The sequence below is a fragment of the Gastrolobium bilobum genome, unplaced genomic scaffold, assembly GCF_033153095.1.
Source record: "Gastrolobium bilobum isolate Gb01-03AN ecotype WA unplaced genomic scaffold, APGP_CSIRO_Gbil_v1 utg8085, whole genome shotgun sequence".
NCBI classification, from domain to species: Eukaryota; Viridiplantae; Streptophyta; class Magnoliopsida; order Fabales; family Fabaceae; genus Gastrolobium; species Gastrolobium bilobum.
The window spans coordinates 429780-447041 of NW_026899665.1; the positions used below are offsets into that span (position 1 = coordinate 429780).

General features: G+C 33.7%; 1 protein-coding gene across 1 annotated transcript; it reads left to right on the top strand.

Moving 5' to 3' along the window:
• The first annotated feature begins 3733 nt into the window (after positions 1-3733).
• On the top strand, positions 3734-6835 carry LOC133292451 (F-box protein At5g39450-like). The gene is made up of 2 exons (XM_061490859.1): positions 3734-5829; positions 6476-6835. The coding sequence occupies exon 1, from the start codon at positions 3955-3957 to the stop codon at positions 5809-5811; it is 1857 nt and encodes a 618-aa protein (XP_061346843.1). The 5' UTR covers positions 3734-3954; the 3' UTR covers positions 5812-5829; positions 6476-6835.
• Positions 6836-17262: the final 10427 nt, after the last annotated feature.

Consider the following 17262-nt stretch of genomic DNA (forward strand, 5'->3'; position numbering starts at 1 on the left):
CATAGGCCTGTCTTGAACATTTCAAAATAGGAACCTTGATCGAAAATGGATTAAATATTAATAAAGTACGAAATAGACTACCCCATTAGCATATAATAACCCGTTACATTCGAAAGTTACGTGAGATATTGTATGGCGTGTCATCTAAAATAAAATTTTGTGAGGAATAATGGATGTTAAAGGTCATGTCATTCATGTACCAAAAAAAAAAAAAAGGTCATGTCATTCAAGTCGAAGGAACTAAATGTCACTTTGACTCGAAAAAAAATAAAAGAATAAACGTCACTTTAATGTGGGATCCATCTTTTTTTTAACCCCTTTTTTCGCATTTTTCTCCAATATGATGTGAACCCCGTACCTTTCTATACACATTGATCCCTTGTTCAACTTTAATCTTCAGAAACTGTTTAATCATGAGGAATTTATGCCATCCTTGCAACTGAAAAATCACAAGGAAGGACTTTAGTCACTTGAATAAAAAAGTTAAGTTTCCAATGAATATTCAAAATCACAAGACAAACTAATCAAATGAATGAGAGACGAGGGAAGTGAAATATTTGTCTACAAATCCCTAAAACGAATTTTTATTTTTTCTACGGACCAATTTTGTAATTCAAAACTCTACATAGTAAGTAGTAACTTATTGAATAGTTTACAAGTTATTGATCTCAGTCATGTCAACAAATTCAATGGCTTAGCTAGCATGAATGGCACCCAAGTTTTCAAGGAGTATCGAAGAAAAAAACCCCATCTATTATGATAATTGATAAACATAACCTGTTATTCAGCTTACCTGTAACCAATTTAAGCAACAGATAAAATTTTATGCGCGATCCATGGTCCTCATCACTAGGGTGAAAGTGGGCTGGGCTGGGCCAAGCTTTGTCCCGAAAAGTCTAAGCCTATGTCAAAAACTTTTAATTTGGTCTGGCCCAAGCCTAGTACGAGTTTAACTGTTAGCCTAACTTGACCCGTTTATAAAAAAACAAATGGCATGACCTAGTCCGTTAGTCTGTTAATTTTTAGTAGAACCATGAATCAACTTTACACAATATTCAAATTATGTTGTTAAATCAAAAATCATAATTTCAACGTCCAAACAGAATCATGAATCACAACAAAACTCATACAATCTACATTTAAGTCACTTTCAAAAGCAAAATGCTCAAACTAAATAACATATATTTCATCAGATCCAACAAAAAAATCCATACTAGGTAAACTAAATAACTACGTGAATCCAACAAACACATCATAATGCTTGTAGTAAGTATAATATCTCCCAAAAACCATTTAATATATTCATATACACAATCTAATATGCTGAGATGTTGATTCTTCCTACATAAGAAATAAAATCAAATTTCCATTAAAATATAATCGAATATAATTAAGTTATAAATAATTGCAATTGATTAAATTTATATCTTTTGTTTTTTCTTCAAGGCATACTTATTCTGTTTTATTTGATTTGAAATAAATAGTACAATATAGATCGGCCTGTAGGCTTATAGGCCAGGCCTTGTGAAAGTGGGCTTACGACCTTTTTATTAAACGAGCTCTTTTAAAACCCAAGTCCGGACTGATTTACGAAATATACTAAATCAGGTCTGACCTAACGTAGGCCGAGCCATAGGCCCCTGTAGGCCAGCCCGGCCCAATTTCACCCCTACTCATCACAAATAGCATCATGCTCGCCCCAAATTTTTGGGGCATTGAAGACAACGTGCAAAACATCTTTGTTGGTTTTTTTTATATCTTCAATGTTAAAAATAAATTAGATTCTTATATCTCATTATATTTATAGTATCAACAATTTATTTTTTTTGATACAGTTGTTCTATTGTATAATGTGTCGAATATGTACTTTCGTTGATGAATAGAAATGACAATCTTAATGAAAAAATTTATGAGAAAAAAATGCAATTTAATTCATTTAAGATATAGTTTTTTTCTTGAAAAAAAAAATCTATGTTGCTCTTGCATGGGAACTCTTCCTAAAATCAGGATGTTTGAAATTAATAGCCCAAATATAATTCCAAAAAATAAAATAAAAAAATAAATCCAAAGCTTGTGTGAAAACATTCGGATTTTCGTTAAAATAAATGACATATCATAAATTAGATATGAACGCACGAGATTATTATTTTAAAAAATACTTTTTAGCTATAGGTTTTATTTTTATCCCACAGTTATATTATGTTTATTTTGTCTTAAATCTTTTAAAAACATAAATATTTTCTTAATTGCTAATATCTTTAGAAATATTAAATGAGATAGTGAGATACTAACGTGAAATTGGAGCTTCCCTGCAAAAAAAAAAGGGGGGGAGGGGAGGGGTTCGTAAGACGCGTGGCAACAAAGTTCAATTCTGACAGCTGGTAAGTAAAACGTAAAATCATGACCATGCAAATAAAGAACAAGAATTTCAAAGATTATGATAAGAGTTAATAAGCAATCTTTTTCACTTAGACCGAGTCAGTTCTCACTTGTAACACCCAATAAAATATGGGAAAAGTATTTTTCTTGGAAATAAAATCATCTATAATGAATATAAAATGACATTGTTTTGAGTTATAAGATTAAAAAATTATAATCATAAAGATTAATATAACCTTGTAATAAATTAAAATTACAAAAATACTTTATTTTTTTGCCACAAAACAAAATTATTTTAAGCTTACCAGAGATAATTTATCTGAAAAAACCTTTACCTATAAAATATACATATTTGCACATAAATCATGACATAAACTTCATCAATTTATAACCTATAAAACAGGTTACGTTAGACTTGACATATTGGTTTCCAAGTAAGTGGAATAGAAAGTAACAAAAGGGAAACAAACAGACTAAAATGGAAAGAGAAAAGAAAAGAAAAAACATAAGTCTTATATGAACAGAAGTTGCTGTGCTTCGAGGTAATTTTCTTCCAATAGCGAGGTGGTTTTCTTCTAGGTGGATGTTGGGTATGTCATTTGTGTAGTTATAGGAACAATGGGTTGGCCTTGATATGAAGGTCTCTACTCTCTGTTGGGTCTGATTTCACTTCTATGGACAGACATAGATTATGGGCCGGCTTTGAACATCTGAACCGTGGACCCAAAAATCACGAAGAAGAAGAAGAATAGAATTTGTAATTTTAATAAATTTGTTTGGAAATAGTGTTTGTGTCATTTTACTCTCATAAGAGAGGTGAAATTCACACTTTTATATTTTTTTTTGTCAACTTTCTCTCTTCTTTTATCTATCTCTTTCTCTCACTTAAAATGACACAACTTTATATTATTTAAAATGATACACATTATTCACTTATTTAAAAACGGATTTGTGCGTCTGTGTGTTAAATAATCAATAATAATATCTTTTACGATTGGGTTTGGATTAACCCAATTTAAAATAATTTATAAATGTAGGTTAAAATTTTATTTTGTATTTGAATTCCTATATTAATTAATCAGTAATTTAATTTAATTAATAGTATACTTATATTTTAGGGTATTAATTTTTAATTAATTATAAGAAAATTATTAAATTTAATTATTAATTAATGAAAAACTAAGATGAAAAACTTTTTGACGCAACCTATGATCCTGTTCAAAGTGAGTTGGCAATTCATCAATTGTGAATTTGTCACAGTCAAAGTGACAGATGAATGGCAGTGCTGGCTTCAATTATGGAATTGTTTGAGGTCGAGTGGGTTGACTTGACCAATCTCTAAATCTTAGCTACTTTCCCCTTAATCTCCAATCTTCACTTCACTTATGCTTTCTTACACCATATTGGAACTCTAAAGAGTTTTCTTTTCCGCTACAAACGCCTTTCAACCGTTTCAGAATCGAAAGGTAATTTCAATATCTGAGACAACCCAATTCACTTGTTTGACATTTTACGTTTGTTAGACCTCGAAAGCTCAATTTTTTATCATCAAATTTTAGTGGGGTTAGGTTCATTATGTTGTTACATGATTCATGTGAGTCAAGCTTGCTTCTTTGTCTACCTGAAGATGTACTTGCCATGTTGTCACGGTTCCTCTTGCCCAGAGATGTGTGCAATCTCAGTCTCTGCTGCAGGAGTCTATATGCTCTTGCAGCCTCTGAAAAAGTGTGGCTCACTCAATGTGACATGGTGGGCATGGTGCCCCTCAAAGACCTTGTTGAGTGGCGTGAGGGTGTGTCATCTTACAAGGCACTTTGTCGTTTCCTTCTCAGTGTTCGACCATTGCTTGGAATATGGGTTTATCAGAATCCTGAGCTTGGTAACCTTGTCTATGTTATCCCCGGTTTTGTTTCGGTTATTGGGTGCAGGATAATTCCTCAGGAGCTTGGTCCACTAGGGATTCAAGATGGTTCTATCCTATGGGCACCTGTATTTGAAGTTATTGGTGATTTTGATGGTTCAACTACTTTTTTTCTCCATGGAAGGGAAGATGGAGTAGACTATGTTTATCATGGCTCAGTCAAGTCCGTAGATAAATCTTGCAATGTTCTATTGCTTGAGGTTGAACCCAGCGAACAAGATTGTGGTAGTACTTTGTTGCAGAATAGGAGCTTTGTACCCCCTCACTCTGATGTGGAGTTGTCAAGAAAGGTTTGTAGGTCAAACAGTGAACATTCTAGGTTACAAGGGGTTGTTGGAAATAATGAGGGAATGGTTCCCTTCAGCAAGTTGGCTTTTAGTGATAGAAGGAAGTTACTTGAGGTCACTACTAGCCAAGTTCGACAAGAGGATCCTACTATGGGAATTGGACCATTGTTTCCTAGATTAAGGGATGGTTATGACGGCTATCAGAAAGATTTGGTGCTCTTAAGGGAAAGAAGGGCCCTTCTTAGTCAAATGTATAAGCTTGGTAGTAGTCAGATTGACAAGAAGGAAAATTCTCAAGAGGCAATTGGTCCTATGCAATTAAAACTGGATGACATGAGAAAGAGTTTTGACTGTTCAATGGCTTTCTCTGATTCTTCACACAAAGAGGATGGGCGCACACAACACATCAAGAGAAAAAGCTTTGGTGGATATTTCTGGGGTAGCTTTAAACAGATTATTGGAAGATCTAGATCAATTAATGACAATCATGCTATTTTCAAGAAGCTTACTTCAAGCCCTGAGACAAAGCATGCGCGGCTTGAAGATTTTCTTGGATCAAGTGACAAAACAAGGCTAACATTAAAGGCTTCAACTGCAAAATTATCTTCGTATCGAGCATGGCCAAATATGCATGACAGTTGGTTTGCACTTTACAAGATGCCCTTGCGAGTTCCGAGAGAGGACCAAGTTTATGCTGGTTTATGGGGAGGAACTTTTGGTTGGCCTCCTGGAAAACCTTCTGAAGACAAACCTGGAAAGGCTCTATTCTTTCTTCTACTCTCTTATGAGGAGTCTGAGGGACAACAGCTTCTTATTGCAACAAAAATATTGGAAGGCACTCAATATGTCTTGCATCCTAATGGTTCAGCGATGTTTATAGTGAATATCAATGAGCCTTCATCTGAACCCTTTCCCTTGGACACTGATATGGACTCCTTTTCTTTGAATATCAAGCATGCTTTTAGAGCAGAGGGTATTGCAAATGGTTATGGGTTCAGATACCCTGGATCAAAGCCTGGTTCCCTCTTTGTATTTCAAAATGGTGTCCTTGCCTTCATTTGGAAGGAGTCAAGGGCTGTTTTGACCTTGCAAAGACTTAACTTGCAAGAACTTTTGAAGAAAGGAGAAAGGGTACCTTCACTGCCTCCTATCAATAACTTTTCATATTTGACAAAGTCCTACTCAAATGTGTTTACAGGATTTCCTGGCACTTCCATTCTTTAGTCTTCAGTCTTCATCAAGGTTTGTCATAACTCTGACATGTCAACATCTTTTGTAGTTCAAAATTTCCCCTCAATCTTGGTATGTCCTTCTTCTTGCTTCATTGTTTGCTATAACTACCACAGTTATAAAGATATTTATTGGGTTAGATAGATTAATGGATATCACGCCTATTATTTCTTAGTATCTATGTTTACAATAACCTTCACAAACATGGGAAATTTACGTTTAGTAGAACCAGAAATCAACAGAATACTGAAAACTATTAGAGATGGAAAATGTTTATATGTGGTACACATACAAGAATGTTTGGAATCAGATTTGGCTATTCTCCAATAATATTATATATCTGGCTATGAGGGAAGGATGTTCATATATATTCTAGCAGGCCCTGCAATATATGGACCATTCTGTCAATTACTGTTATGAAATGTATTGTAACATCATTTAGATATGGCTACTTTGTATTCTTCTTTTGCTTATAAAATTGTCCGTCTGCATTATGTTTCTTTGTCTATGATATTTATGATGGTAGAAGAAGATTTGAAATGCATGTAATTAAAATCTATGGAAGATTGATGTTTATTGCTAGTTACTTTGCAATGCCTTTTTTAGTGTTTCCAAATGGGGGAAATTTTAAGCCAGGATTGAATGTTTCTTTTGACAGGTGAAGACAACACCAGTATATTAGTGGGTTTGGGACTCCATGGTTTTTGTTCCCCGTTTCCCCATATTATTATTATAAACAAAAAGTTTATGAGCTTGTTGGCCGCTGTTGTTAGTTGCTGGAGTTGCAATTTCTGTTGTCACAGCGTACACTTCTTGCCGTTGGGTTTCATGTTGCTGCTTTCTTAAGATCAAAGATGGAGGAGGTATTCTTTGTCTTAGAATGTATAATGATTCTTATTATTATTATTTTTTCCGGTTGTTTTGTTGTGAAGTATAGCTTCCCTGCTATAGTTGTATCACTCTGTTTGTTGTTACACAAATGGTAAAAGCTAAACATAAAAAATACTAATGAAGTTTGCTCTACTTTTGATATAAATTGCATGATAATTTCCTTCTGCACCAGGTAGAAAACATATCTTGAATGTCATAGCACATAATCACATGCATAACATCATCATGTAAACGCTTTTTTCACCCCCTTATGCTAGGGTGGGTGTTAGAGCGCTGGCAAAAGTCAGAAAACGAAGGTACAGAAACAAATTTTGATGTATTATTTTTAATGATTATTGCATTATGTAGCATCTTCTTGTATACAGACAGTGAGACAGATAAACCTGCAATCTGCTGAAAGTCTAGTTACAACAACTATTCCAACGTCCTAAACTGATTAACAAACTAAATTGGACAGCTAAATTTACCTACGATTACTAACAGAGTAACCGAAGCTCAACTATTCAAGTAAAGTTTCTCTACAACTGCATAACAGCTTACGCATAACAATGGGCTATGTAAAACCTTCACACACAAAATAAATAAAGGCAAAATATATTTTTTGCTCCTTAACTTTACTTAAATTTCATTTTTGTTCCACATTTATATTTTTCCAAAACCACCCAAATTTGTCCTAACCACTAACGTTGTTAGAAATATTAATGGAATTTGTTGACTTGGCATGCTATGTAGACGTAAGTACACAATTGGCATGTCCAATTATAAATTTTTTTATTTTATTTTTTTTATTTTTTTGGTAGAAATAGTGATTGGGACGATTTTGATAATTTTATAAAAAAATTTGGACAAAGAGAGAAAAAGTTAGGAGAGAAAAAGAAATTTTTTTATGTTTTATACTTCTTTTTCTTTTTGAACTTTTTTATTTGTCCATTAAATGATATTCTTTTCACACATATTGATAGCTAAAAATTGAACTAAATTAGTCTATAACAAATGTTTAAGACTTTTTTTTTTTCAAAGAAAAAAAGTATAGTTAGGATATCGACATTTCAATTTAGTCTATGGAGCTATCTAAAAGCACATCGCCATATTGGTACGGTACATTTAGAAAAATCACCAAGGCGGTCTTATGAAGTTTATTAAGTTAATTTGTTTAAATTATAGATGTTATTTAATGTTATTTTTAATAAACAATCTATATAAAAATCACAGTTCATTTTAACGTACAAAAAAGGTTAAACACAAAATTATTTTAGGAAAAGTCGAAGGTACTTTTTTTTAGAGTATCGTGCGTGTAATTTTATAAGTTTTTTATGAACTAATATTGAGTTCGAAGCGGATCCAGGATTAAATCTTTAAACTTCTTCCAAAATGATACTGAAAAAAATTGAACACATGTGTTTACCTCTACTTGCTCGGCTTTCATGCACTAACTAAACTACCATCGCTTGGTAAGTCGTAGATCCTTTGAGATCAATTCCAGTTGAATTAATTATGGGAAATATTACTCTCCTTTTACATGGGGTAACTTATCTCATTTTCTCTCACTTCGATTTTCGTACCTCACTTTTTTTTTTCTTTTTCTTTTTTCTTGTAATTGTGGGACCCACCCAGTTTCTCTCTACAACATAAGATACCCATCTTATGCAAAAGGAGATTAATAAAACCCATTAATTATATTAGCTAACACTTTTAGTATAAAAATCTTGTTTTATTCCTTAACTTTAATTTAATTTAATTTATTTTTACAATTATATCATTTCATTTTCATTTTTTTTCATGATTCAACAAATTAGTACCATCAATTATTTATTTAATAAATCCTAGTTATGTTATGTGTACCAATTTCCCATTCATGCTAGCATAATGTATCATGAGCGGTTGGCGAAGCACTAGAAAATTATCACTAATGAATTAAGTTACATCAACTATAATATATGAGCCGGACATTATATTTTGATGCCAAATCTTACAATATTAAGTTTATACATCTTCAAACTTATATAATCTGATATTAGTCCATTATCAATCAAAATTGAACTCCATCACTTGAATTTGGTATATTTTAAAAGATTTGAAACTTAAATGAAATCTTGAATAAAGTTAAAGGACAAAAGTATATTCTTGTCATAAATTGCCTTATTTCTCATTCATTTTCAAATAATCCTAGCTATATGTATCAATTTTGCACTCATGACTGCGGAAGCCAAAGAGAATAATCATCAAACCAGCTTTGATAAGTGGATCCAAAATATTGAGTTCATGGGCTATAGATTATCCCACGTATATAATTTTAACTTAGTCTGTTATTAATCAATATTGAAGTCCATCATACTTGAATTTCTGACCATTAGATTGAATTTGGTGGATTTTAAAACATTTGAAACTCAAATGAGATGTAGAATAAAGTTAAAGGACAAAAAGTATATTCCTACCATAAATTAGCTAATTTTTCATACATTTTCAAATAACCCATTTTTATACAAACTTTTTTTGGTATCGAAGAGCTTATAAAAGTTGCTACATGTGGGAGTTCAGATTGGAGGCTTGGCTGTAGGTAAGCAATTTTACAGGTTCGGTGAATATAATGATAAATTTTGGTTTGAATGAGAGAAAATAAAAGGAAGAAAATAGGTTAACGTGAAACATAATGAGCATAAAAGAAACATTAGCTTATCCTTAGAAAATAAAAGGAAAGAAAATAGGGTAACGGGAAATGGACTGAACAAAAAAGAATCATTACTTTAGGGGGTTTGTACACTTTTTCTCTCTTAATCTCATGATTAATGAGTGAAAATGAGTGATTATGATCAAACAATATGATCATCACTTTTTTTATATGAGAGGATCCAAATCCTATTTTATATTACTGCACCAAGAAAGTTTATGCAACACAGACAATAAAGTTATGAGATTTATAATTTTTCTTTTCTTTTCTCATTTCACTTTATCTCTTTTCTTTATTGTCTCTTGCTGTGGAAAATTTTGTTGTGCAGTGACATAAGATATATAAACTCCTCACTTTATTTACTAAATGAAACATTAGCTTATCCTTTGGAATGGAAAACATAAGCCAGCCATTACAGTTAACTGGCAAATGAGCTTCAAGTTTTATGAAGTTGTGTAGGCCTCCATCCATATAGATCGAGAGCTTTACGTGAGAAACAAATCCATGAAAGAAAATGGTTGGAGGAAAAGTGGAAAACCGGATCCAAATTGTGGTGGGAGCACATCATCTTCAAATGGCATAATACGGCTTCTCCACTAAGGCACTAACCCTTTCCATGGTTTGACTTAGTCAAAAATGTGATCCGCAAGACCACTCACTCAAAATCACAAATGATATTTACATAGCACTTGATTCATATAGAAGATAAATTTATCTCCTACATATATAAGATTGTGAAATTCATGTGAAGCATATAAAAAAAAGAGAAAGAAAAGAAAATATGAGTAATGTATACTTTTATTAGCGTATCCTTACCATATAAAAAACACTAATTATTTTTATTAATCCGAAAGTCTAATTTACAGGTTAAAATATTAGTGCGTCAACTAATGTAGTTTTCTTTTTTGAAAAAAAAAATTCCTTTTTAATTTTTTTTATTAAACATTAGTTTGTACGTGTGCGTGGCAAAACTTTTTATTTAGTGCTAGGGAAGGTGCAGCACCTCTCACCGGATTGATCCACATAACAGCATCATGAGCGGTAGGAAATCTTATATTTATGCGGAAGCGGTTTAGGACCTAGTACATTGGTATGCTTACCGAATCATCTTTGTTTCACAATTACCTCTCGGTGCGCAGGTCTCATGTAGAATCTTCCCTTGTAGGATTCCTCTTCACGAACAGCTCACCTCAGCGCCGCAGCACGAACAACCTCCTTGAAGGAGGACTGTGGCAGATCTTCCAAACTATATCTCGAGGAGGAAGGGGAAGTGTGTGGGCACTGATTAGATTCTGAGCTTACCTCTTTCTCACAAAAGAGACCTTTTTTTTAGGCTGATACTTAAGAGGTACTATTTATATGGGTTCCAAGAAACCCTAGCTCATTGGGCTCTAGGTTCCTTGGGCTCTTCTCATACTAATAACCCATTTGGGCTTTAGTAAAAGAGCAAACCCAACAATCTCCCACTTGCTCTTTTGGATACAAACTTGAGTCGTAAAACCCAAGATCATGTAACCCATAAGTCATCGTCTATCCGAAAAGTACCCCATCCCTTGTCTCAAGCTAGCTTGGGGATCTACCATCTGTTATTAATCAAGGCTCCTGATAATCAACAAATGATTATCTAATTCGGTGCTACTCCACTAAAAGCCCGAACTTGAACTCCAAGATTAACAACACTTATAACATGAATATGCATCGCCCCTTTGTAGAATGTCTATAATTGATTGACAAGTTTTCTGTAACTCAATCAATTATTTATTCCCTTGACTATGATAGTTTCTCTAATGGATTACATGCACTGGCCAGTGTCTTTAATATCCAAGTACCGAAACATATCAAGGGGACATATCCTACAAATTCCATGTTGTTTATCTCATAAATACCGATAATCAAATAATCTCACTCCCAAAATACCGAGTTATTGGCCGTCAATAGATCGAACCTCACCCGTTGGTAAATCAAAGAATGAAAACTATTTGATTACCTATTTATAATAAACTCAGGATTAAGAGCAATCCCATAACTATAGTTAACTGGAGATTTGATACCTTATGACAGAAAAACAACCTTAATCAAATCTCTCATTGATCCTTTCAATGTGAATGTTAACTCACACCAATATTTTACAATGATTCGGACAAAATCATTTCATAAAATATTGCAGCCTGAATAAAGTGCCCAACTTTATTTAACGGCTGTGACTCCATTCATCAATTGTGAGATCCTATGATCATGTCCTCCATGAACGTATCCATATGATCATATACTCCACAATTTGATCCGGACCTTTATGTTTGTAAATAGTGCGCAAAATAAATAAATAAAACCTTATTTATGAAATTCAGAAAATGATTTTATTGTTTCATCGTCTTATTCCAAGAGCACAATAAAACCAATAACTCCCACTTGCTTAATGCAAGTCTGGGATCCTCCTAAGACCCAGAGAAGTAACATGCCTCTCGAACACAAGTTCAGGCAAACTCTTAGTAACTGGGTCTGCAAGATCCACCTCTAATGCTATCTGAGTTTAGTGAAAAACTCATAGCTCGAGGTTGATTTTCTTGAGTCAACATCTACTTGAAATAACTGAATTTTTAAAAACTCAGCTTTTCAAGACTCCCACTAGAGTATACCAGCATATAATCTCTCGTTCTCCAAAGATACTTGAGTACATGCTTAACAATTATCTAGTATTCCTCTAGGTTCAAAATGGTACTATCTCACTACTCCCACTGCGTGACAGATGTCTGGTTTAACGCCCAACATGATATGCATGAGTCTACCTTTGCCAAAGCATAAGATATCTTGCTCATGCATTCTTCCTTCTTAGAAGTCTTTGGTCACTCCTTAGGAAGATGAATTCCACATCTGAGAATTATAATTCTTCTTTTAGAATTCTAATGTTGAATTTTGACAAGAGTTTTGTCAATGTAAGTAGCCTGAGGTGATGCCAACAACTTATTCTTCCGGCCTCATAAGAGTTTTATACCAAGAATATAATTGGCTTCCCCAGTACTTGCATACCAAAACACTAACTTAGCCAACTCTTTATGCTTAATATTACCTCCACATTGTTTCTAATAAGGAGCATATCATCTACATAAAGTACCAGAAAAGCTAATGTCTTCCGTTGTATCCTTTACATACAAATACACATCATTCATCAAGGTTCTCTCAAAATCAAAATTTTGATAACCTGATCAAAACTGATGTTTCAAGACCTGGATGCTTGCTTAAGTCTATGAAATAGACTTTCACAACTTGCATACCGTGTGTTCCTACTCATTTGCTATAAACCATTTTGGTTGTTGTATGTAGATATCCTGACATCCAACTCCCAATATGAAATCTCATAATTGAGACTTATAGCAACTAAGAGAATCTGGATAGACTCAAGCATGGCGTCTGGCAAAAAATGCCTCCAAGCTAGCTTTGAAGGTTTCACCTTTCTGTCCATCCTCTCTTTGCCTTTTATGTCCACATGCACCTTGTGGGTTTTACCCCTCTTGGTGTCTTTACTAGGACCGAACGGAGTTGAAATACAAGTATTTCATCTCATTGTTCATAGCCTGAGCAACACTTGATCAACAACATCTTCTAGTGCATTATCGTAACTAGTAGGATCAATGTCACTCAACAAGAAACAACTTGAGAGTTAACAAGGTTCTCTCCCACTACGAATGTACTGCACTAGACCTTGTGTATTTATAGGTAAAATAAAGAGTGGGTCAAATGATGGATCTCCAATTTCTTGAGGATCCGCTTATCCTTGATATTGTTCCTTTATATGTGATACTAATATTTCTACTAGTTTCACTTATATATTATCATGTTGAATTTCCAATCATGGTTCTCTTGTTTGTTCACTTAGAGATATATCTATCCCCTTTTGAACAATCAAGGGAACAGTGGATGAAGCTTCTACAGATTCTGAAAATTCTTGATCTGAGATAAATCTCATCAAGAATAACCTAACTTAAGAGCTTAAAATTTCTTATCTAGTCCTCCTTTAAGAAAATCATGTGAGTGCTCACTTAGATTATCTTGTCCTTAAGACTAAATAAGAAATCATCCCTAGTTCTCTTAGGGTAGCCAAAAGATATGCACTCTTTCATACAAGATTCCAACTCATTTGACTGCTGTTGTAGGACGTGTGCCGTAGCACCCTAAATCCGAATATGGTTTGATCTGGGCTTGCACCCTTTCCATAATTCTTTAGGTGTCTTTACAACAAACTTTGACGGAATCAAGTTAAGAAGGTACATTTCCTTCTCTTAGGCATCTCCCTTGAACAACATTGACAAAGATGAATAACTGAACATGATCTTCACCAAGTCTAGAAATGTTTGATTTTCACATACTGCAACTTCATTCAACTAACGCATTCTTAGAGTTGACAATTACAAAAACTATCCCCTCTTAAATCAGGTAAGACCTGAACTTATCAGACAGGTAGCCAACACTTTAGTCAGACCAAAGTGTTTTTGATTTGAACATCTACATGCTTTTCTGCCTCAGACTAAACCTCTTGGAATTTCCAAAAGCTTTAGACTTATGGCGCACTTGGTTCATCTGTCCAAATCCAGGGTAAACATTCATATAATGAAGTACTCATTACCTCTTCTGGTCTGAACACCAATTGGTCCACATACATTAGTATGTACCAGTTCCAGTTGAATAGTTGCGCAAACCTTTTTGGCCCTTGTAGGATTGCTTGGCCACTTTACCTTCCAAATAGGACTAACATGTAGCTGTTAGTTAAAAGATTATTGAACTTTCAGTCCCTCTTTTAACTAAAATATGTTTCCTACTTGAGATAATATGACTCAATCACAAAGGCCAAAGTTATGTTTCATTTGAAACTTTTATTTCTTTGGTGAAAATCCTTGTTCATCATCCTTTTCCATTCAACATAACAAATTTAAAAAAGGTATAGGACATAGGTAATAAAGACTATTTAAACAATGTACCAGAACAAAACAAGACGAAGATGAACTTCGAAATGTAACTGAGGAATCAATTGCATTGTCAAACCATGTTTTAATCAAAACAACTAACAATAATTGAATTCCTCTTGAAATCTGGAACAAACAAACAGTCACCCAAAACCATAGTCTTATAAATAACTTGTCCTACTGCAAATGCAGACACAAGTTCCCATTTTCAAGCTTAAAATATCTATGTCCATTGCTGACAGGTATGCCATGTTTGAACTACTACAAAGAGTAACAAACATAATCAGTGATTCCTGAATCAATAATTCGTTCACTGATCAGGCCTAGATATGCCCATGTCTGGTTCTTTTCATCACCTCTGGGCAATTTTTCTTTCAGTATCCCTTCAGTCTGCACTTGAAGAACTTGCCTTGTGGCTTCTTCATAGCAACTGGTTTGACAACTGATAACCAAGTCATTTTGTTCTTGTTACCACCCTTGGATTTCCCTTTGGATTTAACAAGACTCTTAGCAAAACCTGCACCGACTGCATTCTGTCTAGCAGAGCTGCTAGACGCAACAAACATGTCATTAAGAGTCTGAAGCATTTCTACTCCACTCTTAATCATGTACATTTGCTTCTGCAAGTATTTGGAAAGACTGACAATAATATAGCAGCGAACTACCATATCTGCCCTTTCCTAATCTGAGAAATGCATCTTAGTTTCCTAAGACGCATCCTCTGCAGGTTGCTATGGCCCTCGCATTGTCAGAACAAATTTTAGCTTCCATGTTTTAGAACAATATCAAAAAAAATTCTTTTCACTTATTCATAGTTGGTACCATCTAGAGGTTTTCGACTCAAAATCATTTCTAAGATATTTTCTGAAAAACATATAAAGCACACAATTACAAACAAATAATGCAATAAACAAACGAAGTGCAAGTAGATTCTCATAACTACTCTTGTTTATTGTTAACAATCCTTCAGTTTATCTTTACAAGGCTTACGATGGGCAAGTCACTTATAAAAACCAAAATTGTTATTTGGGCCTTCAGTGCCATTGCCAGAGCCTCGATGGGAGGGTTAACAATTTTACCAAAGTTGAATGTAATTAACCATTGTTTAATTTCAAAATCATCCTTAGTGTCTAAGCATTGCCGACGATGGGCCGTACAATACTTTACTAAAATTTTGAAATTATTAAGATTTAATCTAGTGAAATCTGATTATCCTTATCCGATGGGCAATATCAGACTAACTTGATGGGCCTTTAAGCTGTTGCGAATGAGTCTGGTATTGTAATGGATCAAGCTTATCCTGGACGTGCTTGCGTAGTAGCTTGGGTGCAACCGAAGAGATTGATGAAGGTACCTGCAAAAATATTCCGACATTCAAGTCAATATTAATGTGAGGTATATATTGTTTAACTGAGAGACATCTGTACATGAGATTGTTCCCTCTGTATTTATAGTGTACTTTGTACTGTATTTTGTAGGCGGTATCTCTCCTTATTGGTAATTTAGGGTGACTGCTCTTCTGTCACACAGTTGTTATCCTGCCCTGTAGGCTATTCCTTGATGAACATGTCTAGATGCTAGTCTGTTTCCTTAAAGTAGTGGCAAGCTGGAGCTATCTCATCTATACTAGTTCTCATGTGCGGTGAACCTTATCAAATATCTAAGAATTATAGCCTGCGCTATGAGTCTGATTTGCGCAATAAGGGTAATCTGCGGAATGAAGATATTGCGCCCATTGGCCTCTAACTATTGAGCCTACATGTTATCCGGATCGGTTTTCTTCTTCAAGACTCACAACTTATTTTCCCATCCTCAATTCTAAGTCGCGACGGCAGCATGTGGGCTATGCAATGTAACTTAAGAAAATGAAAACTTAAAAAAAAAACCCTTGAGTTTTCTCATAATCATTTTGAATCATTTACACTTTTCACTTAAAGTTTTTGTATCACTTAAATTTAGAGTGATAAGTGATAAAAAAAACTTTAGTTCAGGGGATAAGTGATAAGAAAATTTTAAGTGAGGGTGTAAATGATTCAAAAAATTTGTGACGGGGTAAGTGATAATTGATAAAACTTATAAGGAAGTTTTTGAAATTTTCCCCTTAAAAAATTTATAATAACTATCAATTCTTGAATGAGTGAATTTTACATAAATATAAAATTATTAATGTAGTATTTATTTATCAATTTAAATTTTTAAGTTGAATGAATTCTTTGCATAATATTTTTTGTAATCAAGTGATTACGAATTCAATTAACATCACATTCATTTTATTAATAAATAATAATTAAATATTATAAAATTTCCAACCATAGTTTGCAACCTCTACATTGTCCAATGTCCTCCTCAAGTTTATTCCGGAGTTCTTCCTTTATACTTAACATTATAGCTGAGTTCTTCCTCCTCAAGCTAAGTCCGTAAAGAAAGATCAATTCTCACCAAATACATTTTAGAAAAAGACAAAAAAATTTAACTATAATTAAACATCAACTCGATATTAGTCTCGTAAACGGCTCAAATGGTCAAAACTATGAAAATACCATCAACTCGTCTAAAGAGGTAATTAGAGTTGGTATGCCAAAAAAATAAAAATAAATAGCAATTACTAAAGCAAAAATTAGTTTCTTATGAACTAAAACAAAGAAATTACGGCAGGGGTGAACTTGTTATATTTGGTATCTTTGCAAAATGTACGTTGCTCTTTTAAAACCACGAAAAACATTAATATTACCCGAGTATGCTGTGCGTCAACTCTGCAAACAAGTTGAAATCCTTGAGGCAATATCACTAGAATATTTTTCTTCCAATGTGACTGAAGAACTTCAAGTCTTCCACCACAAGGAAAGAGAAGGAAAGAACAGAAGACAACCATATCAACCAGGTGTTACATGGATATTCTTGGCCAATTTTATAATTGACTAAATTTTC